At 37.7% G+C, this 26,969-nt stretch overlaps 1 protein-coding gene, 1 non-coding gene and 1 pseudogene across 3 annotated transcripts in view; 2 read left to right on the forward strand and 1 right to left on the reverse strand.

The window, feature by feature from the left end:
- The first annotated feature begins 4,073 nt into the window (after positions 1-4,073).
- Positions 4,074-4,313, forward strand: LOC142423907 (COX assembly mitochondrial protein 2 homolog pseudogene; annotated as a pseudogene).
- Positions 4,314-19,594: 15,281 nt separating this feature from the next.
- Positions 19,595-19,700, forward strand: LOC142425099 (U6 spliceosomal RNA). Its single transcript, XR_012779474.1, has one exon. It is a non-coding gene; the product is annotated as a U6 spliceosomal RNA (small nuclear RNA).
- Positions 19,701-21,126: 1,426 nt separating this feature from the next.
- The window catches only part of CARF (calcium responsive transcription factor), a 48,831-nt gene continuing 42,988 nt past the window's right edge, over positions 21,127-26,969 (reverse strand). For both annotated transcript variants that reach the window (XM_075529979.1, XM_075529980.1), the window contains 2 exons: positions 24,947-25,316; positions 21,127-23,012 (listed from right to left, as the gene is read on the reverse strand). In XM_075529979.1, the coding sequence (XP_075386094.1) occupies positions 22,894-23,012; positions 24,947-25,316 (489 nt within the window). In that variant the 3' untranslated portion in view covers positions 21,127-22,893. The remainder of the gene's footprint in view (positions 23,013-24,946; positions 25,317-26,969) is intronic.

Below are 26,969 nucleotides of genomic sequence, written 5' to 3' on the forward strand. Positions count from 1 at the left end.
GCCCCTAATAAAATGTAAAAAAAAAAACCCCAAAAAATCCAGACCCTATATCTTTTGATAGCTGGGCACCATCAGCTTTCTTCACCACATTTGCTTATACATCCATTTGTCTTCAGCAATCATGTAGGGAAGGTGAGTATCCTAGAATGCCAGTTTAATAGAACAAAGTGTTCTTTTTTTTTTTTAATTAGGGGCTCATACAGCTCTTATCACAATCCACACATATGCATACATCAATTGTATAAAGCACATCTGTACATTCTTTGGCCTAATCATTTTCAAAGCATTTGCTCTCCACTTAAGCCTTTTGCATCAGGTTCTCTTTTTGCCCCTCCCTCCCGGCTCCCCTCTCCCTCATGAGCCCTTGATAATTTATAAATTATTATTTTGTCATATCTTGCCCTATCCGGTGTCTCCCTTCACCCCTTTTCTGTTGTTCGTCCCCCAGGGAGAAAGTCACATGTAGATCCTTGTAATCGGTTCCCCCTTTCGAACCCACTCACCCTCTAATTTCCTAGTATCACCCCTCACACCCCTGGTCCTGAAGGTATCATCCACCCTGGATTCCCTGTGCCTCCAACTCCTATATGCACCAGTGTACAACCTCTGCTCTATCCATACTTGCAAGGTAGAATTTGGATCATGGTAGTGGGGGTGGGGTGGGGTGGAGGAAGCATTTAGGAACTAGAAGAAAGCTGTATTCTTCATCGGTGCTACATCGCACCCTGACTGACTCATCTCCTCCCCTAGACCCCTCTGTGAGGGGGTCTCCAGTGGCCAACAAATGGGCTTTGGGTCTCCACTCTGCACTTCCCCCTTCATTCACTATGGTAAGGTGGTTTTTTTTTTTTTTTGGTTTTTTTTTTGGATGATGCCTGATACCTGATCCCTTCGACACCTCGTGATCGTACAGGCTTGTGTGCTTCTTCCATGTGGACTTTGTTGCTTCTGAGCTAGATGGCCGCTTGTTCACCTTCACGCCTTTAAGACCCCAGACACTATCTCTTTTGATAGCCGGGCACTATCAGCTTTCTTTGTCACATTTGCTTATGTACCCATTTGTCCTCAGCGAACTATCATGGAGGTGTGCAGCCAATGATATGATTTTTTGTTCTTTGATGCCTGATAACTGATCCCTCAGAACCTGGTGATCACACAGGCTTGTGTGTTCTTCCATGTGGGCTTGACCAAAGTGTTCTTGCATTGAGGGAGTCCTTGAGTGGAAGGACCAATATCCATCTGCTATCTTAATACTAAACTTATAAATATATGCACATAGATCTATAAACACCCCCCAAAACAAAAAACGGAGCAAATCAAGAAGGGAGCATACCTGGATAAACAATCTGGAGGAGAAAGCAACAGTACTGAAGGTTCCAGGAGGATATGGGGGAGGGGGTGTGTGAAAGGAGGTGGTGTTAACAAACTCAGCGACAACCAGTGATCCAAAGTCGGTGACAAGGAGGATTTGGGAGGCCTGGTAGGGCTCGAGCAAGGGTAATGTGGCCACGGGGGAGTGCTGAAACCCAAATGGAGGCTGAGCATGATAGTGGGACAAGAGCAAAGTAAAAAGAAAAGAGGAAAGAACTAGGAGGTAAAAAGCATTTGTGGAGGTGTAGACACAGGTAGGTAGATATGTAGATTCATAATGATTCTATAGGGCAAATACATTAGGCTAGACAGAAGAGTTTGCAAGATAGTTAAGGGCCATCTGACCAAGGACGTCAGGATATGTCTTGAGACTATGAGGACCCTTGAATCCCAAAGTTTCTTCAAGGGCAGGCCCAGTCAAGCCCCTGGCCTAAGGGCTATATTGCCCCTCTCTGCACTGGCTAGGGGAGTGGTAGTAATCTACTTCCTCAGAAAGAATTCAAATGGAAGCGGAATCTACATGAGTCTCATAAGTTGATTTATGTCTTCCACTGTAAACTGTGTTCTTCTGCAAACTTTATTCTCAGAATGTCAAACTCTATTACCAAACTTACTGCCACCGAGTCTATTCCGATTCAAATACTGACCCCTCTAAGACAAAGTAGAACTGCCTATGTGGGTTTTCGAGGCTATAACTCTTTATAGGCATAGAAAGCCTCATCTTTTTCCTTGGGGTCTGATGGCTTCAAACTGCTCAGTGGCCCAACTCATAACCAACTATGCCACTATGCCACCTGAATGCTAATTCACCCCACCCCCACAAAAATAGTATTTTAGTGTCATGCTTAATCTTTGAATTCTTTTAAAAATTATTTTAATAAATCATTTTACTGGGGGCTCTAACAGCTCTTAAAAAGTATCCATCATCATCAATTGTATCAAGCACATTTGTACATATGTTGCCATCATCATTTTCAAAATATTTTATTTGTTTTTTCTGTTTGAGCCCTTGGTATCAGCCCCTCTTTTGCTTTGAATTCTTGTTTTAAAGATCTTGCTTGCAATACACGGATGATGCCATACACTGACATATGCATCCAGTGTATGGGCCACGGTTATCTCAGGACATTTCTGAAAGCCCTCTTAAGCAATATTAATCTTGCACAAATATTTTCATACAATTACACTACATTCCACTGGTTGCATATTTCTCACTCCTTGAGAATTGGCTAACACAGTCTTCTCTGAAATGCCTTTCTACCCCCTTGTTTGGCTCTATTGGAATTTTTTAAAACTACTTTTGGATTTGCTGAATGACTAATTCTTTGCTTCAAAAGTCTGGCTCTACAATGTCTATTTTCTTCTTTCAAATAGTACAGAAACAATTCATTTTCTTAAATGATTAAACCATTGAGATATTTTAAGCAGTACAATCCCACATTGCATTTTACAAATTAACTCTTTGAACTTAACATGTATTTACTGATCCCTCAACATATACCAGGTACATGCCAGCAAAATTGTTAAGAATATATTTGAAATTAACTCAAATCCTAGGCTTACAATATACCATATATACTCAAGTATAAGCTGACCCAAATATCAGTCGAGGCGCCTAATTTTACCACAAAAACTGCTGGAAAATTCAGGTTGTACAAACCCCTACAATAAAATAGTATAAAGATATAAGATGTTTTCTTTTCAGTCAATTAATGCTATATCAGATTCTCTCCACTTTACATTAATAAGCATTCTACTAACTGGATTTAATCACTAATTTTAGGTCAAAATATTTGAAAAATAAGTTTCAATTACCATGTACAAATTTTGCTTATAACTAAGAAATTAGTAGAGGAAAAAATTATACTAAAAACATTTTACCTAATAAAAATACTCATTACCTTGAATATATTTAAAATATTTTTGTGCCTTTATTTTATGTGCTTATATTGAATGTACATATATAAAGTCATTGTGTGTATAACAGAGTTTCTTAACTTCCACACTACTGAGATTTTAGCTGGATAATTCTCTGTTGTGGGAGTTGTCCTGTGTATTATAAACTAGCAAAAAGTTGTTTTCTGTCCATTAGATGCCAGTAACACTGCCCTGTTGTGTCTATGAAAAATATCTACAGGAGCTGATGCCAGGGTCTTAGGTGGACAGCAAATGTTTTGAGAATGATGAGGGCAATGAATGTTCAAATATGCTTTACACAATTGATGTATGTATGTATTGTGATAAGAGTTACATGAGCCCCTAATAAAATGATTTTTTTAATAAAATGATTTAAAAAGAAAATTGTCTACAGACATTGCTAAATGTTCCCTGGAGGTGAGAAGGGAAGCAAAGTCATTTTGGATGAAGGTGATGGTGAAAGTGAATAATAAATGCATATTACATGTTAATCATATGCACATATATATTATACACATACGAAAAGGAGCTTCAAAAATATGGAAAAACTACATTATCTTTTTTTAAAGGAACTTTTTTAAGCCCTCTTATATTACAACCCATATTTAGCTTGACAGACTGATTAGAAAACGTTTTATGAGAAAGTCTAGAAATCTGCCCGCCCAGGCGGCCCGGCTTTGGCCTCGCGGGCCTCTCCGTCGCACGCCTCCGAGGGACACACCGCTCCAGGCCTCCGGGGGTGGCAGCAAGCGAGTTGCTCTGCTGTGACCCTTCATCTTCTAGAGATGCATCCTGACTCGTCTCCACACCTGCACACTGAAGAATGCAACGCCTTGATGAACTTGCTGAAGGAGCGCCACAGAAATCACAGCGTTCTGAAAGTTTGTGGTCATTGCAATGATCTTGATCAGGAGATGAGAAAATGCCTGAAAAATGAGTACGCAGAAAAGAGGCCCAGGAGCAGGGAGCATGGTGATTTGATGCGAAAGAGACTCTTGAATCCTCCAGAGGAGTCTGGGAAATGAAGTACATTTTCTCCTGAAACCTTGACTGAGTGAAGACCTCAAGGCTCTTGGTTGATAATCTGTTGTATTCGGTCTCCACGATCCTGTGACTACAAAGTGTGATCTACTTTTGTACTTGAAGAAGTGGGGGAGCCCAGGACTTTGTTTGTCAAGTGGAGCCTTTAGTAGAAGTGGTCTGCCTCCTGTCAACGCACTTCTAACATGTTACCTTCACCATCTACAACCAGCTAACGTGGAGTAACTTATCTCCCTCAATAAAATAACTTATTTATAAAAAAAAGTCTAGAAATCTAATTCCCCTTAATTGCAGAAGGTGGTTAAATGTAAAGACGGCATATTCTGGTTAGTAGTCATGGGGACAGGAGAAAGTACGGGTTCGGCACAAGCATCAGGGTAGACTCAGAGTACAGAAGTTGTGTCCACCACTTTCCCTCCCTGCAGCAAAGAGCTCATTTTCAGAGCTGCCACAGTTCACTCCTTGTGATGAACAGACTTACCTTCTTCTCAAAAGTAAGAGTGAAACCACTCCAGATTCCTGTGGATCTTTCTTCTTGAGGGGAAGCTTGCAAGGGTAGACTTGTGGGATGAACCATCCTCCAACAAAGTAATTGATTGTAGGGCTGTAACTGATAATATTTCCTTCCTCCATGAGTCATGCTAAATCCCCCTCATCCTTAATGATCATCTTACTGGGACTTGATGGGTTGTCCAACCTTAATTTTTTGGGCATCTGAGCCTTTAATAATAGTCGCATGATTCTTGGGATGGCAGTATAGCACTTCTCCATTCCCAATTACAAAGGGGCACAGGAGGATTAACAGGTGCTCACGAGGATCAGCTGGATTTCACAGGTACCTGCGCTACTTTCGTCGACTGATCAGTCATTTACCCCTGTCTCTTCTCATCTGCTGGGCACGAGGCCTCCAAAGTGTACTAACAGTAGAATCGCTTATATTTTAGTAAAAAATTAGTTGTTCCCTTCACTAGAGTGTGTTCCTTTTAGGGACCAAGACCTCTAAGGAGCCCAGAGTGAAGGGAATGAGAAGCACAAACCACCCAACGTGTCAGTGAAAATAATGGCTATTAGGGCCACCCCTGCTTCCACTCACCGTTCTTGGGTATACATGTCCCTCCTGTGGGAACCTGGCACCATGTGAGGACGCTGATTTCATGCACATATGCCATTGTGAAGGAAGCCATTCATCTGCTCAGTGTGCTGCCTCTATTGCCTCAGCTCTGCCTTTCAAAGGCCATCTCTGCATTCTATGAATGTACTGTCTTGATAAGGTTTAACAATTTCTTTAAGCAACAAACCATAAAGATGCACACATATCCACATCTCTATATAATTATACTACTCCCTAACTGATCCCTTCAACCAAGGTGATCAATCTTTGTTTCCCTTAGAGAAAATAGAAAACAAAAAATAAGGACACTTTAGCTAATTTTCTTCATAATCTTGGTTTTCACATTACCTTTGTAAATTTAAAGAGGCCATATGCTCATAAAGCATAATCCAAGGGCATTCTTTTTTTTTTTAAAACAATTTATTAGGGGCTCATACAACTCTTATCACAGTCCATACATACACATACATCAATTGTATAAAGCACATCTGTACATTCTTTTCCCTAATTATTTTTTTCTCCTCTTTTCTTTTTTTACATTTTATTAGGGACTCATAGAACTCTTATCACAATCCATACATATACCTACATCAATTGTATAAAGCACATCCATACATTCCCTGCCCCAATCATTCTCAAAGCATTTGCTCTCCACTTAAGCCCTTTGCATCAGGTCCTCTTTTTTTTCCCCCTCCCTCCCCTCTCCCTCCTCCCTCATGTGCCCTTGGTAATTTATACATCGTTATTTTGTCATATCTTGCCCTATCCGGAGTCTCCCCTCCCCCCCTTCTCTGCTGTCCCTCTCTCCAAGGGCATTCTTACATCTCACAAATCTATGTCAGTTTTTTAAATGATCAGTAATTTTTGGTCTCAGTTTTTTGTTTCTTTAGATTTCGCCCAAGTATTCAAAAGTTATCAATTAATTCTGTTTTAACATTTACTTATGTTTTAACATTTACTTAAGGTCTTTTGTTATCTGACAATATGAAAATTGCAGTTTTAGTTAAAATACAAAGTTCTTAAGAATCTTCGTATTATAGAAACATCATAAGATCATAAATTTCTTTTTAAAGGCCATCATTATAATTTTATTTAAACACCATTCTAAGTTTTTATAATCTTAAACAATTTGTGAAGTAATAACAACTTGTTTGTCTCATAAAACCAATGGAGAAAATCTAGGATTTGGTTTTAGCATTCATTTAATAAATGAAAACAAGGAAGAAGACATAGAATTGTTTTAAATCCTTTAAACCATTAACTCATTTATTTATCCAGCGATTCATCTACTATCAGGGATATTTGATGAACATTATCTGTAATATAAATACATATCTTGCATTCATAAGTCAAATTTATTATTAATTTTTAGCTTTTTTTCATAAGTCAAACATTTAGAGCTCTTTAAATCTTATTAAAAAGTCCATTATCTTGAAATCAGAGGAGTCCTGGTGGAGGGCGGAGTGGGTTACAAGTTTGACTGCAAACTGAAAGGTCAGCAGCTTTAAACCACCAGGGAGAAAGAGAAGGCTTTCTACTCCAGGAAAGATTCACAGTCTCAGAAACCCCAGGGCAGTTCTACCATGTCCTAAAGGGTCACTAGGAGTAAGAATCTACTCAATGGTAGTGAGTTTGATTTTTGGTTTTGGTGTCTTGAAACCAAGACTTTTTTGTTCTGTTCTTGTAGTTTTTACTAGCAGTATTTCTTAAAAGGAAATAAAGAAACCACAGAGTATTTTAATATTTTTAGAAATTTTTTACGAGTTATTACTAGAGAACATTTCAGAATAATACAAGTTTCCATCATTTAACTTTTAGTCTCCCTAGAGAGAGTTAAAAAAAAAAATGAGAAGGAGGGAAAAAAAATCTGAGAGGGCACTTGCTTTATTAACTTTAATTTTAAAAAAGTTTGTCACAGTGAAAACCTATCATCCTTTAACTAAAGAGAAGTTTAAATGCTATTTCTATACACACAGACACACACACACACAGAGTTGCTACCTACCACTGCCATCACACCAATGTCCACCCATAGTGACCCTATAGGACAGAATAGAACTGCCCTATGAGTTTCTGAGATTGGAAATCTTTATGAGACTAGAAAGTGTTATCGCTTTCCCAAGGAGCAGCTGATGGTTTTGAACTGCTGACCTTGTGGTTAGCAACCCAATGCATAACCTACTACATCATCAGAGTTGTAGCTATTTTAAATATGAACTTTGGCTCTTGACAAATACATTAAAAGGCCACCCGTATTTATGTCTCGTATAATAGGCAGAGTGATCTTTCTTATTTAGAAGTTCTTCATGAGATGTTTCTGGCCAGCCAGATGGGGGAAAAGAAAAAGTCAGAAGGAAGGGGGGAACAGAAAAATGGAGGAATATAGAATGGGGAAGAAGACCAGTAGGATACATGGCATTTTGCTGTTAACAGCCCAACGCATAACCACTATGCCACCAAGCCTTCTAAAAATGGCATTTTGTAAGTGTGATTCGGAGGGACCTTGAGGGTGAGGTTTATGTTTTTCACATTTGTTTCTTACCTTGGCTAGGAAGTCTTTTAAGGGTTCTATTTCATATTGGAATTTCTATTTTTAAGTTTCTTCTTATGCAGAATTGAATGTTGGGAATTTTGCTTCCTTTTTGCTCCCATGTACCTCACATCAAAGGAACAATTTTGTTCATATGAATGCAACTGCTATGATTCAAAATTATCCTGGGCAATGTTTCAAGATGAAACGTTAAAGTGAGCTCATGCAAGGCAGTAGCTCGTAGCAGAAACTTTACCCCCTGGTGTAATCTCAGGCTTTATCACAAACAGAACAATCAGGACAAACATGAATAAAGTGGGATTCAGCATAGTGCCAGACAACTTCAGGGACCATCCCTGGATGTGATGTCAAGCACACATCTACATATGCCCCTTGATGACATAAGTAAAAGAAAAAGGGATTAGTGGAGCTGGGGTTTATTTACACACCTTAGATTAGTGGGGTACGTAAGCCAGAATGCAGAGCGAAAGGGGAAGGGGTAGGAGGAAGTGCCTTGGTTTGAGCACAGATAACATTGTAGAAATCTAGCTTAACACGAGGAACTCCATTTTGTTTCAAACTGCCTTTAACTCCTGCTAGCAGTTAGCCCCCTTCTCTTCGCCCCTTTCCCCGCTCTCCAAACCAAGACCTCGACTCTTCTGAGATGTCTCCAAAATCTGCCTGCCCAATTAGCAAGAAAGTACACTATCTTATAAGACCTTGAATTAGCACCTACAGCTGTGCTGTTCCCCCAACCCAGTCACCCTCCCAACCTGATAAGAATGTAACTGCTTGAGATGGACATTGGGTCTCCACTCAAGTACTCCCTCAATGCAAGAACACTTTGATCTATTAAACTGACATTCTGTGATGCTCACCTTCCCAACATGATTGCTGAAGACAAATGGGTACATAAGCAAATGTGGTGAAGAAAGCTGATGGTGCCCAACTATTAAAAGATATAGCATCTGGGGCTTTAAAAGCTTGAAGGTAAACAAGTGGCCATCTAGCTCAGAAGCAACAAAGCCCACATGGAAGCAGCACACCAGCCTGTGTGATCACGAGGTATCGAAGGGATCAGGTATCAGGCATCAAAGAACAAAAAGTCATATCATTGTGAATGAGGGGGAGTGCAGAGTAGAGACCCAAAGCCCATCTGTAGATAATTGGACATCCCCTTACAGAAGGGTCACAGGGAGGAGACTAGGCAGTCAGGGTGCAGTGTAGCAACGATGAAACATACAACTTTCTGCTTCCCTCCTCACCCCCACTATCATGATCCTAATTCTACGCCACAAATCTGGCTAGACCAGAGAATGTACAGTGGTACAGATAGGAACTTAAAACACAGGAAATTCAGAACAGATTACAATTCAATGAAAAGAAAAATAAATCTTCACAACTGGACCAATAGCATGATAAATGGAGGAGAGGTCGAAGTTGTCAAGGATTTCATTTTGCTTAGATCCACAATCAATGCTCATGGAAGCAACAGTCAAGAGATCGAAAGACATGTTGCATGGAGTGAATCTGCTGCACAAGACCTCTTTCAAGTATTGAAAAACAAAGATGTTACTTTGAGAACTAAGATATGCCTGATCCAAGCCATGGTATTTTCAATTACTTCATTTGCATGTGAAAGTTGGACATTGAATAAGGAACGACTAAGAAAAAATGATGCATTTGAATTACCATACTGGTGAGGAATATTGAAAGTACTTTGATGTATGTATGGATTGTGTAAGAGTTGGATGAGCCCCTAATAAGACGATTAAAAAAAAAGAATGTTGAAAGTACCATGGACTGCCAATAAATAAGTAAGTAAATAAATAAACAAACAGATCTTCTTGGGAAAAGTACAGCCAGAATGCTCTGAAGAAGCAAGGATGGTGAGACATTGTTTCATGCGCTCTGGACACATGGGCAGGAAAAAGTCCCTAGATAAGGACATCATACTTGGCAGAGAGAGGTAGTGGGAAGAAAAAAAAAGGCTGAGGGCAAGATAGATTGATACAGGAGCTGCAACAAAAGGCTCAACCATCAGAACAATTATGAGGATGGTGCTGGACCAGGGAGAACCTGGTCATAGATTACATACCTCATTTCCCCTTTAGTAGATAAATTCTATTAGTTTTTATATTTTTGTCTCTTTGAACATTGCATCTCTAGAATCTAGAATAGCATCTAGTGCATATTAGGAGCGAAGCAAGAACCTGTCAATAAATGCAAACAAGTCCCCAGTGAGCACCCTGGATTTTTACATTTTTGTTTCTTTGATTAGAAAAGTAATGTGTGTTATCTGCAACAATTCAGCAAATAGATATTGAAAATGTTTATACCACATAAGGCTTTTTCTGTACAGATAAGCATTCCCCCCCCCACTGAAGATGAGATCATCTTTCTATTTCTTATTATTATTTGAAGTCTTATAATATGGCTCAATTTCTTTTAAACTAAAAACCAGGCAGAAATAAATGTTACAAGCTTAAATTTAATAGTCATAAACCAGATGTATAAGGAACTATAGATTTAAAAAAACCTATATACTTTTTCTATAACTAATCTTATCTTTCTGTCAAACTTCAACGTTCTGCTTGTGGAAATACTATTGATCTTCCCAGTGAAAGAGATCCCATTCCCTGGTTTAAAATATGGTCTACTTTAGTTCTCTCTATTCTCCTTTTCCCCAGGCAACCACTGGGTGCATTTGGGATGTACTTACTCATCCTTCGTGAAGGAGTCAAATCCACATCCCTTTTGGTGTGTGAACATTGGATTTTGTCTGTGATGATTTTAAAATATGTCCACAAATCTTTTGATAATTCTTCCATCACGAGGGGAAACATGTCCTTTCCCCTTGAACCTGGGTCAACCTTCTGTGCCTGAAACTAGGTTAGAAGCAAGATTAAAAAATTCTTCCTGGAAAAAAAAATTATTTCTGGTCCCTTCTCTATGAAAAAGGCATCATTAGAGTTTTGAGACACCTTGTAAGACATGTGTAGAAACCTACCAGAGTCTGTGGGTAGGCAGCATGCAGAGGGAGACAGAAGCCTGACCAACCTATAACTACTCTAGCCCATACAGGAGGAGAAACTTTTCCTGAATTCCTTACACTAACAGACATACTAAATGCTGAGTACAGTGTTGGGGAGATTTTTTTCCACAGCAGTAGATAACTGAGACACTGTTCAGTTGTACTGCCATGTTTTAGTTTGTCTCTTCTTGGGAGCATTATATTAGCATATGCTGGTTCTTCTTCCATGATCTCGTCAGTAAATCCTGTAAATTCTGAAATATGGATCTCCTTCATGTCACATTAGTTCAGAACTTGATTCTGCAGTACTTTGCTTATCCACCCTACTTGCAATATCATCCTAAAAAGCAACCTGATCATGGCATCCTCCCTCCCTACACAATAGGGCACCCACTCATAGAGCACCAAAAGCCTATCACATCTGCCCCTCTCTCCACAATATCACATACTGCCAACCTACACTGTCCCCCAGCCTGGAACTCTGACTTAAAATGGTGTTTTTTTCCCTGTTGGATTGATAGTTTTTTCACATTATACTACTTAACTGTGTGCTAATGACACTGTGAGTTCTCTGGGTGCTAGGATTAGTCTATACTCTTCGTTATAGATCCAGCAGGTAGTACATATCTGGCTCCTGAAAAATACTTACATAATGTTTAAAAAGCACAGCCTGAACAGTCTCATTACTAAAGTGGAAAATGGAAGCAGGAAGAATTAGAATTCCACCTTCACACACCTTCTAGGATCTTTACTCACGTCGCCTGTCTGCCATCTGCCAACACAAGTGAATCACATAGGTTATCGAAAGCCCAGCCCTTCACTTAGGCACTGCATCACATTACCTTTCTCATATAAAATATTGTATTTAGCAATGCTCTCCCCTTAACAACTTTCCTCTGCTTAGATTACTGCATTAGTCTGGGTAGACTAGAGAGACAATTCCAGGGAGACTCATATGTGTATAAGAAAAAGCTATCTATCCCAGAACAATTGAATATTGAGAAAAAAAAACCCAGCCCAGTCCAGATCAAGTCCATAAGTCCGATATTAGGCTTTATGTCCCATACAAATCTATAAATTCCTCTTCAGACTCACATGCAATGATGCCAAATGCAGGAAGATCACAGGCTAGTGGGTGGGAAGTCTTGTGGATCCAGTGGTATTATAAGCATCTCAGCACTAGCAGGGGTCTGCACATGGTCCTTCAGCTCCAAAACTCTGACTGCCTTAGGGTAGCTTCATGTGTAAGGTGACCAGATTTTAACATTGGTAAAGCGGGACACCATTGATCTGGGGGGGAGGGGTGGTGGTCGGGTGGGTGTTCTTGATGAAACATTTGGTCTACATGGAGCAACAAAACTTTTCACAGAATGCAAAAATAGTATTATAATATATATATTTTAATTTCAACATAAGTACAACTTACAAACAATATTTTAAATTATGTATAGTATTATTCTATTCTTTGGCGTATTTCTCATTTGAGTGAATTTTTTTAGTAGAATGCTGTTGTTTAAAAGGTCATGAAATTTTTTACAAGAATTTGTTATATTTCACACATAAAATGGCTTTCAAAGTCTCAACACTTAATTGTGTTTTTTCTGATGTCCACACTTTATTTACTGTGGAAAAATCATGTTGAGTCGCAACATTAGCTCCTGGTAAGGACAGCGCGTATTCCACAATTTTTAGTGCATTATTGTATGGAACATGGTTTGTTTCCAAATGATGAAATATTTCTAACTCTATTGGGATTTTTGCTGATGCCCAAGATTTAACCTTTTCCTTATCAATATATAGTTTTAATAATGATACCTCATTAAAAAGATCATTTTCAGAAATATTACTATATGGGAAATTTTGAGTAATATGATCAAATGATTTTTCACATGATTCCAATCAAGTTCTTATTTTAATGTAACACAATGAAAATGTTCAATATCATTGTAATGTACCGTCCACTCTTCTAAATAATCTATTCAGTTACTATAGAACTTTTTAACGTGATTCATGATATCTGCACAATTTATTGCACCTTGTTCTTCTAGCTGGCTTATACTATTACGGATAGTTAATGGAAGAAAATTATCTTCTAACCGCTCTTGACGCTGAAATTTTAAATTACTAACTTCATTTGCTATTTCGATTACCGAAATTTTGTCATCTTCAATAAGTTTTATAGCATTTTGAAAAATAGCTATTGATGTGACACTGTGCCCTGTAACAATAACAGGCAGCTCACCCTCCCGCCCGGTCAGGAATGGGTGCCCTGTAACAGTAACAGGCAGGTCACCCCCACCCCCCACCCCCCCACCCCATCAGAAATGGAAACATTTTAAAATTGCAGCCTGAAACAGGTGTAGCCCAGCCCAGGATGTTTATGCTCCAAGAAGCAGCCTAGCCTACCTACAGTATCGTTTGGCAAACCACTGGGGACAAACTGACCTTAAATGTAGAACTTACTTTGTTAGACTTAAAAACTGTTGTTTCACTTTTCTGAGAATGCTTTGCCAGTTTCACACAAGAACTTACCTTCCCCCTCCCCTTGCTTGGCAAGACACCCCACAAGGATGTATAATAACTTCCCTTTGAAGCTGTTCGGGGCTCTCGCCTTACAGACTGAGCCTGCCTCAGTTGCTGGTGAGGGCCCAGATTCGAATCTGTCTGAATAAAGCTTTACTGTTTCCATCTCTGTTTCAGTGAGTGGTCTGGGTGAGGGTCTCACTCGCTAACACTTGATTGTGTACAAACTCTAGCCAAATTTTAAAAGATTCTTTTTCAAAAAACTCTTCTAAAATTTTAGGACATTTATCCTGTGATAGAAAGTAGGATTTCAAAGGATTGTATATTTTCAAAATTCTTTCGACAGCTGGCAAAAGAGCTAACCAGCGCGTTTTACTATATCCAACTATTTTCTGATATTCAGCTTCCGCAGTTTCACAAAATTCTTTAAACATTGCAACGTGCACAGTGTATATATAGAAATAAGAATATATTTTAGTAACAATATTTTCCACATCTACGGGCAACAGATCAGCAGCTGTTTGAATGGCGTTATGCATTATGTGAGCTGCTCAACCAACACCAAGAATGTTTTAAGGTTTTTGTTTAATTTATAAAAAATATTTGTTGTACCTCTTTTCGCTTTTCCTCCAAATTTTGCGTTTGTGTTGTCTGCACAATATGCAATAATTTTATGTTTTAAATTGTTTTTTTCCAAAATATTAATAATGGACATGAAAATTATTTCAGAAGTTTCGCAGGGAACAGAAACAAATTCTAAAATTCTAATTTTTATTCCAGTTTCCAAATAAAAAAAATCTAATAATGGTTGGAAATAACTTTATATCCTTATGATTAGATGCATCAAAATATATGGATGTAGCATTAATTTTTTCTAGATTTTTGTTTAATTCTGAAAATGCATATGGGGAAAGTACATTACACACAATTGTCTCGGAGTTTGTTCTAGCACAGTCAAATATTTGGTTGATTAACTTTTTGACAACTTGTGGTGTACAGTCCATAGATCTGAAGGAATGAGTGTGATTAATAGCATGAAAAGACATAAGTCCTTCTGCTAATGCTAATTTCTTTTCCTCGTCTCCATAAGTTGTTTTCCGAAAAAATTCCTGTATTTTGGAAGATGCAGCAGTATTTAAATATCTTTTATGTTTCTGTGTCTTCAAGTGCTTTGAAATACCATTCTTCCCGCCGTGCGAAATAGAAAATTCACCATTACATTTCTCCCATTTTACCATGTAATCGCTTTTGTTTTTTTTTAATAAAAGGAAATTCACTTCGTAGATCATTGTTGAATTTGAATCCTCTTTTCTTACTCATTATTGTCCAATCTTGGCACAACAGACTCCATTTTGAGTCCTGCACCTCCATCTTAGCTCTCAAGATTGACCCCTAACCGACCTCCCCTCCCCTGCTAAACCCCAAATTCCTGGAACCAGCTCTTCCCAAAGCCAGAATGTTTTTCTGAAGATATGGTCACTCCACCCGTCCCTGACATAAAGATAAGATTAATGACATTCTCCCTTCTGAAGCCCCTGTGTGTGCAGATCCTCCCCAGCCTATGACCCTCCCCAGCTGTGCCTGCCAGCAATGGGCATAAAAACGCTGCCAAGACCTCCCCCACCCCCCCACCCCCGCCTTCAATAGCTCAACACCTTGAGTTGCTGTACCCGCTCACAAGCTTCTCAATAAAGCCTGCTTCTAAAAACTCCGTTAATTGGGTCTTTGATTCTGTTTTTGCATCCAAATAAACCTTATAATTAAGTTAAAAATCTAAAAATAAAAATTTAAATTGTATTATAAATTATTATATACGTATTTCTTAAAAACACAGCAAGTAGGTACATAATTACATGAACATGTTTTGTTAGTTTATAAATTAAATTAATTTAATCGTTATCAAGTAACTATATTTAAAAATTGTTTTAATTTTAATCCTATATTTCTTTATAAATAACAATACTTTTTGCTGCCACTATAAAATTATACATAATACGAGTACTGTCTGCTAACTTCAAGAAAACATATTTATGAAATAAATTACTTACCTAAGTTATCTGAATCGCTGATTTGTTGACATCGTTTATGGCACTAGCACGCAGTACGATGTGTATCGTCTGAGAGACAGTTACAAAGTGTTTTCGTCGTTGCCAATGCCAAAAAATGCCATTGTTCACTAAGTCCAAACAATGGTGGTCGAATTCTAACTGATCAAAATGCGAACTTTGATAGGCAGTTCTCGATAATCAGTTCTCAACAATTATTTGTTATTATTAAAATGTTTAATTTAAAATTAACAGAAATAATATAAAACTCATATCCTGGTGAAATAGCCACATGGCAGCTGAAAACCGTATATCCCCTTCCTGTTCTCCAGCCATTCCCTAGCTTGTTGTGCATTCTTTCCAAAAATCGGAACTTTTTTAAAACGCCGCGGAGGTGGGGCAAATTGTTAAAAATCGGAACTGTCCCGCCAAAAGCGCGAGGTCTGGTCACCTGGTGAGTCATGTGGCCTCTCAGAAATAAATGTCCAGCAGGGACTGAACCGTATCAGTTGTGAGTCTTCATGAGTCTTCAAGGGAGTGAGCAGAGCGTGTCTCTGCCTCCAGGTATGAAAACAGGAATTTCCAAAATCCACAAGAGAAGGCCGTGCTCACACAGAGGCTTCATTGGCAGGTTAGACTCCAACCCTACATTCTTAATCCTCAAATTGACACCAGATTATATAACTACCATAATTATCCTCCATTTATTTTCTACAAAGATGCTCCAAACATCTTAAATGTGGACATTCCTCCATTCACAATTTTTTTTAAACTTGGAAGAACCTTTAAATGACAAATATCTCCTGTATGTACCCTCATCACTAGACAGAAACAGTGAGGCCAATAAATCAAACATCTACTGTTCACTGTGAAATACTAAGGTTGATAAAGTCAATAATAATAATAACCAAAGCAAACACACTGTCATGAAGTCTATTCTGACTCATAGCAGTCCTATATAGGGTTTCCAGGGTTAGGAGCAGACAGTCCTATATAGGGTTTCCAGGGTTAGGAGCAGACAATCCTATATAGGGTTTCCAAGGTTAGGAGCAGACAATCCTATATAGGGTTTCCAGGGTTAGGAGCAGACAGTCCTATATAGGGTTTCCAAGGTTAGGAGCAGACAATCCTATAAAGGGTTTCCAAGTTAGGAGCAGACAGTCCTATATAGGGTTTCCAGGGTTAGGAGCAGACAGCCACATCTTTTTCCCACAGAGCAGCTGGTGAGTTTGAACCAATACCCTTCTGTTTTGTAAGTAGTCTGAGAGCTCCTCTAGGGCTCCTTAATAAAATCGCCTTTTCTCTCAAGTGCCTGCACTTCCAGTCTGTGGTAGTTACTAATTTGTTGTCAATTTGAGACTAAGAGTGAAGGGGTAGAGTTTAGCCTGTCAATCAGGTCGCAGCTTGATTACCTCAAATGGAGGCACTAAGGAGATAAATATTTCGCTGGAGGCGGGACACAAGATCACTCCCTGAGAGCTGCCCTGATACAGCCAGAGCCCTGGGGGCCGGAGGAGTCACCCGAAGACCCATGCCAGCACTGAGATGCTTCTACCGCCAATGGATCCACAAGACTTTCCACCCACTGATCTACGATCTTCCGGCATTCTGTGTTATTACATGTGTGTCGTGAGTCTGAAGGGGAATTTATAGATTGGTATGGTGCATATTGGCTAATATAGGATTTATGGACTTGATCTGGGATGTTTTCTCAATATTAAATTGCTCTGGTATAGAAAGCTCTTTTTAAAAAAATTGTTTTATTAGGGGCTCACACAACTCTTATCACAATCCATACATACATCAATTGTGTAAAGCACATTTGTACATTCATTGCCCTCATCATTCTAAAAATATTTGCTCTCCACCTAAGCCCCTGGCATCAGCTCATTTTTCCCCTCCCAAGAAAGCTCTTATACACACGAGTCTCCCTGGATTTGTTTCCCTAGTCTACACAGTCTAACACAGTCATTAGTTCCTTATTGAAACTATGCCTATCTTATTTCCTGGTATTTGGTATTTCATGTTCAGACATTTGTAGGCTGTACATTAAAGTATATGCATGTAATACGTAATACCTACATATCTACATTAATTAAAATGTAACCATTTTCACAATTTCATAATTTATGGTATGCCTAAAAAAGTTTTTCTAAGTATCTACCACTGTGAAACGTCAATGAGCAAAAATTTATAATGTAGCAAGAAGACATAAACTGGAGCATTTTTCTCACCTTTTATCTATCAAGAAAATAGTCAGTGATCCTTTGATTTCAAATAATCTTAAATTTAAAATTGTGAATTAGGTGTTTACATTTCATCAATTTTATATTCAACAGTTCAAACTAATTATCAATTTCATACCCACTCTCCCACCTAATGGCTTACCCTACTCTCCTTCCTTTGGTTTCTCCTCTACCCCTGTGGCTTACTATCTTCCTTTTCACCCAACTTAACGCTCATCGCTCGTCAGTCCTCTAGCCTAGAGCTTCATCTTTCCCTCCCTTGCCTTACCCTCCTTGGTAACTATCAACGTCTATTCCCTATGGTATGATACAATGATCCTTTCAAAAGGTAAATCAGATCACACTGTCATTCATGGCTTCTTCTAATTCCCTTTAAGAAGGTGTTCACTTATATGCTTATACACTTCTTTCACATATTAAACCCAAGTAAAGAAATAACTGACTTCTACAGGAAATATGCCATCACTACAATGACAGATACCACCATACACACGTCTCAATTTAAGATATCATCCCAAGTGTGGCTAGGATGTGGTAGACTTTAAATTGTCACATACTGTTAATGGCAATGAAAATGGAACACCCTGGAAAACTGCTTGGCAGTTTCTCAAAAAGTTAACTCTACCTACCATACGACCCGGCTATTTTGTTCCATGGTATAAAAACGAAAGCCTATGTCCATACAAACATTTGTATACAAATGTTCACAGCAGCTTTATTTGTAATAGCAAAACAAAACAAAACCCCCAAAACTGGAACTAACCCAAATGACCACCAATAGGTGCATGGATAAACAATCTATGGTGATACAATGGACTACTGCTCAGCAATAAAAATGAACTATCTATACATACTAGATGAATGGAGAGGGACAAAAATCAGACATAAAAGTTCATACTATAAAATTCCATTTATGTAAAATTATAGAGAAAGCAAACTGTTTTCCAGTGAGAGAAGATAGATCAGTGTTATCTGGGGCGAGGGGCTGGTGGGAAGAGAGGAACGAGAGACTACAAAGGGGCTGGGAAATTTGAGAGGATGGTGCTCATGCTCACCGTCTGGATTGTGCAGATGCTTGCTTTCCAGTGGCATACATGTCCAAACTTACTAAACTGTGCACTTTAAATAAGCTCACTCTTTTCTACCAATGATGCCTATTGACAGAGGCTCAAACCTAGAAACCCTGCCTCCATGGACGACAGGTCAGCAGTTTGAACCCCAGCTGCTCTATGGGAGTTGGCAGGGAGTGTGGCCGGTTTGGTAGGTGACCCTACACTGTTCTCTGGCTTTAGCAACTAGATTACATTGCCAAAGGTCTTCCATATTAACTCTATAATTTATTTTTTACACGAATCTCTTTAGCAAGGTTTTTAAAAGTTTTATTTTATTCCTGAAGCTTTAAAAACCCAGTAGGGAATGGATATTTGCATTATTTAACAACAGAATCCATAGCTAATGTGTGACAAAAATACCATAAGCCTTTCTAAAGCTTTCTCATGATTAAGCAGAGTTGCACATGTTTTAACTATCAAGACTATGTATCATTTAAGATGCTTGAAGTCTAAGTCAGTAGATGGGCAAATGACAGCATAGTTCTCATATGGATTACGGTTTTCTATGGGCCTGGAAAATTTAGAGTGGAATAAAGCCAAGAAAGAAAAAGACTTAAACCATGACTTCTTTTTAAGTCACATACTGTTTTCACTCCTCAAACATAGTTTAACTCGAAGATGTCATTTTGCCAAAATGTAGGAACAAAAGAATTACTTATATCTCGTGCTTCCTTCGGCAGCACAAATACTAAAATTGGAACGATACAGAAAAGATTAGCATGCCCCTGTGCAAGGATGACAGGCAAATTTGTGAAACATTCCCTATTATTTAAAAAAAAATTACTCATACCGCATATGAACTGTTTTAAAATGTCGATAGTTGGCTGTGTCATTGAATACTACAGGTGTATTAGCTCCAAATCTAATGCTAACAGTACTTACACTTTGATTTTTAAATGTACTAGTGGTTATGCTTCAAAATTTATCAGGTTCCAAACCGAACATACATTTCAAGTAAAATATATATATCAGATTTTAAAGTGTTTATTCAGCATCTTCAAGATGAAGAAAACTACCACTATCCAGGAAAAGCACAAAAATGAAACAAATTTAAGAAAAAACAAGCAGAATTTTTAATGAAAAAAAAAAAAGCCATTATAACAAGGATACTATACATTAAGTTATAATATATATACACATGCCTTTAAACTTCTTTTAAAACCTGGAAAAAATTAAACATCTTTCTCATACCCACATGATTATAAGTGTGTGTTTTGACAACATATAAAGAAAGATGAAACAGAAGCTGGCGGGCCTCAAAATTAGACTCCAGTGGAGTTCTAAAACCTATGCTATTGCTTTTGTGCCTTTTAGGAAACAATGACCTATTTTCAAAGTAAACAAACTGCTTACACAGAAAATTGTTCCTGAGGGAAAGGCCCGCCATGGCTGCGTTCACCTATAACTGGCTGTGGTCTGTCTACATAAAGCTTGCGTGGAGGCTTGGGACATGAGATATAAGCTTAGGTATAACTGTGAACGCCTGAATATTCCGAACAACCAACTCACTATCACAGATTTTACACCTTTAATAGATGACACAGAGGAATATATGTTATACTTTGCTATACAGCTGGTAGGAGAATGCCCAATAGAAACACTGGAAATTTTATGCACAGTATTTAATTCCCTTTGTAGTTAAAAAACAAACATTAAAAATATGTAAACATAGTTTTCGAAAAGCGATGCTAAGCACCTTTACATACGTTCTGAATGAACATGCATTTGGAGGACAAATGAATTTGTAAAAACTCATTTAGAAAATATTTTTAAAGAGCTACTCATTGACATACTTACATGAAAATATTGATAGTTCCAGTTTCTACCTAAAAACCAAGAGAGTAAACAATTAGGGATTTAAACCTTCGTGTTATTTGTTTTTTTCCCCCCTGTTTGCTTGTGGGAAGAATGAACCATCACTTTCTGTCTTCATGATAAAAAAAAAGTCATCAAAAGAGACATTTACGCATGGTGTGAAGTGAAAGAACTATTTCTTTTAAGTAGGTTTTATTCTTGATCAAGTATCAAAGTCTGAGTCCTTTGACCCCTCCTATCCTCACAGGTACCTGACTAGGATTTGTACCTTAAGAAGCAACTCAGCAACTCAACATGAAAAAAAGTAAGGAATGTCTCCCAAGAATATGCATACAGTTCAATTGGTAAAATAAATTTAATAGTAAAACATTACTATTACTGAAAAATGAAGATAAATTATTTTAAGTTGTGAAAGGTTTTCATAAAAAATTGTTAAACGTTAAAGTATTATTATTCATAATTCATCACTGACCTATAATGTAATTTGGGCTTATTTTACACAAGAAATCACACGCAAACTATGAGGAATCTGAGTTTGAGGTAAGTCAGATTTGGCAGCCAGCCTTCAAAATGCCTCCAGCAAATAGATTCAACCCTTAGGAGAAAGAAAAACAACTCTTACTAAAAATCATGTATTTAACTAAATATTAGTTTATATTAAATAAGTTCTAAGTAATAAACTTTTTACTAAAAAGGGTTTAAATCTGATGAGAATTAAGTTTTAGAATTCCACTCACTTCTAATATAACAGTGCTTTAAACTTAGTTACACTTCATGTTCCCCAAATAAGTACATTAAAAATGGTAGCCTGGATGTATAAAAAAGTAAAATTTTTACTTTTATAAGGACAGCATTAAGGTTAAGTTTCCTACCAAATTGTATATATTTTAAAAATTAAACATTAATATATATTTGGAATCCCTATTTCTAAATAAAATTTAAGATAAATCCACTAATTATCTATGGGGGAAAAAAGTCGATAGGTTGAGTTCTTGACAGCTATTAAGTGACACTCCTAGTTTACCAACTTTCCAGAAAAGGAGCATATAATGAAGTTACACTTAGTACACTTAGTACACATACTCACACAAGTAAATGTAACAGATCAGTCATTTTAACATTTCAAATACAGTATGAGCTAAATATTAAAGTACAGATTCTAGTCTTGAAATATTGTATGTCTTAAATACACAGTCAGTTCAATGACAACTGTGGTACAGAAAAATGTAAATACAATTGAAATTAATATTTAACCGGAGAAAAATCTTCAGAGAAAAAACAAACAAAACAAAACAAAAAAACCAGCCAACCACAAAACTCCTCCGATATGAAGTTTCCCAAAATATCTGCAAATGCCAGGAGATTCTATTATTTGCTGAATTTCTCTATCTTTCTACTAATAGTGTTTAACTAAAATACAATGTAAATTCATGCAAAAAATGTATTTCTGTTGCTTAGCTCACAATCTCATTACTTATCAAGATATTTAAATTCCTATTTGATGACCATTAGTTACTATTAGCAGACTGTAGTATGCTATCAGTATAAAAAGCAGAAGGGATGAAGCTAAAATGTAACTATACAGTTTATAAATGTAACTGTTGGGCTTAATGTTACGATGTAGCAACTATTGCTTGATCTTTCCAAATGAGAGACACTGCAAACTTCCTCTCATCTGCCTGCCAGTTAAGAATTTCTTCACAACTTTAAAGAGGGATTATGTTCATTTACAAGTTGGGGAACAAATCATGACACAAACACACATATACTCAAACAGGTTTCTGTTAATGTTTTCTTTTTTTCTCAGTTCATTACCAAAAAATGGGTTATTCCCAGGGGATGAATTAGATAACTGTTTGTGTTTCGACTAGATCTTCATGGATAAATTCAGATGATCTTCTGAAATATGGGCCTTATTAGACAAACAGAAAGCATAATAATTATATAAAATAAGAAGAGTAAAATGTCTCTTAAGGAAGGTAAAAACATGGAGTTGGCAACAGTTTTAAATTAAAGTTGCTCATCGAATCAGTCTTCAGTCCACTTATCACATCGTCCTGAAGAATGGCAATATTCTGACAAGATTCACCTTCTTTTCTCAGATATCAGAAGTCACCACGGCTGTCAATTCTGAAAAGCTTCAGTCATTCATGTAGCAGATAATTTCTTACAGTCCAAATTTTCTTCTGCTTCCACAGACAAGGCTATTTCTTTGGGTTCTTGCTTAACTTGGCTCACAGAAATGGTGACTTCTGGAGATTCTTCAACTTGAAAGGCAAACATAAAGCAAAACCCTAAAGGTCAGTACACTTTGTGACGTTAGAATCTTTAGAATGGCATACATTTAGAAGCAAAGCACAAAACTGTAGTTTGAAAGTAGTTTAGAAACGTTAGCTAGGGATTTGAGAATTCAGTGCTTCTGATGTCCTAACAATAATTTATATCATTTCAGCATATAAATTATTACTCTAGTAATTGAAAAAGCGAGAGAAATTGGTCAAGTTATTCTCTTCTACAGATACAATGACACAAAACTGCCTATAAACTGATAAAATTATAAGGAACATCATATATTCAAATTTAATCTTGCTTTAAACATGTATGAATGAAAATCAGGGCACTATTAAATTATTTGACTCGCAGGCACATATATTTAAAGTCATGATGGGTTACCATACCCATATGTGGTCATTTAACAAGAAAAAATTTCCCTTCCTTAGCGAATTTGACTATTAAAAAAGAAAAGTAACATCTTAAATGCCAACTGTGATTTCGATGTCTGAGCTGTGCCACTGATGCCCAGTTCATATGCTATTCCCCCTCTGACTGCAAAGGACTTACAGCCAAAGGAATCTCCACGGAGCATACTCGCACGACTCTCCTAAGTGGCAAATGATATCTACGATTGAGTGGACCTTATTTGTTCAGGATAGTGTGTTGAACACACCAAGTGGCTGTTCATCTAACATAGGAGTATGTTAGAGTTTAGCTCCAGATATGATAAACCAAAGTAAATAGAGTTTGGGTGATCCTAAGAATTTATAACCTATTTAGGTATGCCCTTAAAATAGGATCTAATTTGATAAATCACAAAAGTTTGGATTCATAAGGGGTCTCCCTTAAAGAAATTTGGGTTAGTGTTCCCAGGAGTATTTTGGTACAGCATAGGAGGAAGCATATTAGAGTGGAAAGCTGCTTTGGAGGCAGACAGACCAGGCTTCAAATCCCTTCTCTGTCACTTACTCCATGTGACCTTCGCACAATTACCTTTCCTGACCCTTGGTTTCACCATGTAGTATGGGGACCACTACCAACTCTTTCATGGAGTGGATGTAGGTATTAATTCATATCCATTTCTTCTTCCTCCTGCTAAACTTCCTCCGAGGCCCAAGCTAGGAGTTACAACTTCAAGCCCCCTGAACAAATTTTCTTAAAAGTAATGCTTTCAATGAATTTAAAATGCAGTGGCTGTTTTTCTGGAAGGAGGCTATCTCATAGTTTCCCTTACCTCTAAGAATAACTAAAACTGAAGAGAAATACACCATATATTTAAAGAAAAATTTCTAATGGTTTTTTGTTCTTCCAAAACCAAATTAAGTCTTTACCCACACAAATGCATAGTTCAAAACAAGTTGTATAAAAAGGAGTGATAGTTCCGTCAAGAAGTAACTAGGGGGAAAAAAAGGAAATAGACAGAGTTTACCACTATGCCAGTTATCTTTCAAGTTCCACAGCACTCAACCCTAAATCTATACCTCAAAATTATTCTTTTTAACTCCTCTCTACTCACTTTATTGTAGTTGCTTTTTATTCATGTATGTATATATACTTTTGTACAAATATCTTTCCATAATAATCTTTGCACTAAAATAGTTTTGCTTAAAATTTTTTCTATCACTTATTTTTTAGGTATTCTAAAATGATCTTTTGATTTTACATCACCAAAGATTTTAAAATGACGTAATTAAGGGAATAATATTTTTGATGGGTCTAAATTAGAAATAAGAGAAAAAATAAAGTTTAAAGTTATTAAACACATGCTAATTAAAAATTTCCCTCCCACCTGTTATTTTTGACGACTTATATGTTATAAATCCACTAGGTAGAAATGATAGCTTTTTCTGTGGAGCATAAAAATGACTGTAACCCATAAAATACAGGTAAAGCAAATGAAAAGTAACAGAAGTTAATTTTAACTTACTAAGACTAGGATGGCTGCCTATAATCCGCATGGGAATGGTCTGCATATCTCCTAATAGAATCTGAGAAACACTTCCTTCAAGATTCTCTGTATCCTCGACGTCCCCAACTTCCACAAGCTGATCCATTGCAATTAGATTATGATCTGGTCCTGGAGAGCTCTCCATCGTGGAGGCAGTATTATTGTTTTGAGTTAGACATGAGTCTGCTGGGAGGCTATGACTCTGACCAAGCAGTAGAGAATTATTACTCATTACAGCACTTCCTAAGGAATCCAGAAGTCTTGAAGGGCTGGAGGAGAGGTGGTTATGTCCTGTTATCAGAGCTGGGGATTCATCAGGAGAGGTGAATCTTGGTTGTAACTGCAAACCCTTTTAAACAAAAAAAGTTGTACCAAAATGTTTACTATGAACAATATTCTCACATAATATTCTTCTGACATAAAACTGAAGCCAATACAATAAGAGCATAAAAACAAAAACCTTGGGCAGTGTGAGGAAGATGTTGTCTGGTACTTTTTGAATGGCAAATACAATCTTATTTCCCTACTGAAAACAAAACAAAACAAAAATCAAACCTGTTGCAATTAAGCCAATTCTGACTAATTGGAACAGAACTGCTCCAAAGGTTATCCAAGTCGGTAAATTGTTTCCTCTAGTATCTATTTTTTGAGCTATAGGATACACTTACCATACAATGCAACAGTGCAAGCAGATCAAGAAGGCCATGCAATCATCCCTACTATCAACTCTGGACCTTTTCTACCTTCTTTTACAATACTGATGTTGACTCCCCGCCCCCCCCTCCTTCCCTAGGTAATCATTAATTCCGTTTCCGTCTTCGTAATTCCACCCATCCTTGTTTCCTTATACAGATAAATATACAAGACTATAGCAGACAGTAAATAAGGCCCCATCAACAGTGACCATATAAAACCTATAGAGACCGCAATGTATGAGAAAGCAGACGATTACAAATTTAGAATCAATTCACCGAGGGTTCATGAAGAGAGAAAACAATAAAATGTTACATTCAAGTTCAATTACGGTTGCTAAAATCTACTTTTTTTTGCTTTTTTAAACATTTTATTAGGGACTCATAGAACTCTTTTTACAATGCATACATACATCAATTGTGTAAAGCACATCTGTACATTATTTGCCCTCATTATTTTCAAAGCATTTGCTCTCCACTTAAGCCCTTTGTATCAGGTCCTCTTATTTTTCCCCCTCCCTTCCTCCCTGCTCCCTCATGAGTCCTTGATAATTTATAAATTATTATTTTGTCATATCTTGTCCTATCCGATGTCTCCCTTCACCCCCTTCTCTGTTGTTTGTCCCCCAGGGAGGCAGTCACATGTAGATCCTTGTAATCGGTTCCCTCTTTCCAACCCACTCTCCCTCTACCCTCCCAGTATCGCCACTCACAACCCTGGTCCTGAAGGTATCATCTGCCCTGGATTTCCTGTGCCTCCAGCTTCTATCTGCACCTGTGTACATCCTCTGCTCTATCCAGACTTGTAAGATAGATTTCGGATCATGATAGTTGGGGTGGGTGGGGAGGAAGCATTTAGGAACTGGAGGAAAGCTGTATTCTTCATCAGTGCTACATCGCACCCTGACTGACTCATCTCCCCGCCTAGACCCCTCTGCAAGGGGATTTCTAGTGGCTGACAAATGGGCTTTGGGTCTCCACTCTGCACTTTCCCCTTCATTCACTATAGTAAGATATTTTTTTTGTTGTTCTGATAATGCCTGATACCTGATCCCTTCGACACCTCTTGATCGCACAGGCTTGTGTGCTTCTTCTATGTGGGCTTTGTTGCTTCTGAGCTAGATGGCCGTTTGTTTACCTTAAAGCCTTTAAGACCCCAGACACTATCTCTTTTGATAGCCGAGCACCATCAGCTTTCTTCGCCACATTTGCTTATGCACCCGTTTGTCCTCGGCGATCCTATCATGGAGGTGTGCAGCCAATGATATGATTTTTTTGTTCTTTGATGCCTGAAAACTGATCTCTTCAGA

The sequence above is a fragment of the Tenrec ecaudatus genome, chromosome 13 (genome assembly GCF_050624435.1).
Source record: "Tenrec ecaudatus isolate mTenEca1 chromosome 13, mTenEca1.hap1, whole genome shotgun sequence".
Classification (NCBI taxonomy): domain Eukaryota; kingdom Metazoa; phylum Chordata; class Mammalia; order Afrosoricida; family Tenrecidae; genus Tenrec; species Tenrec ecaudatus.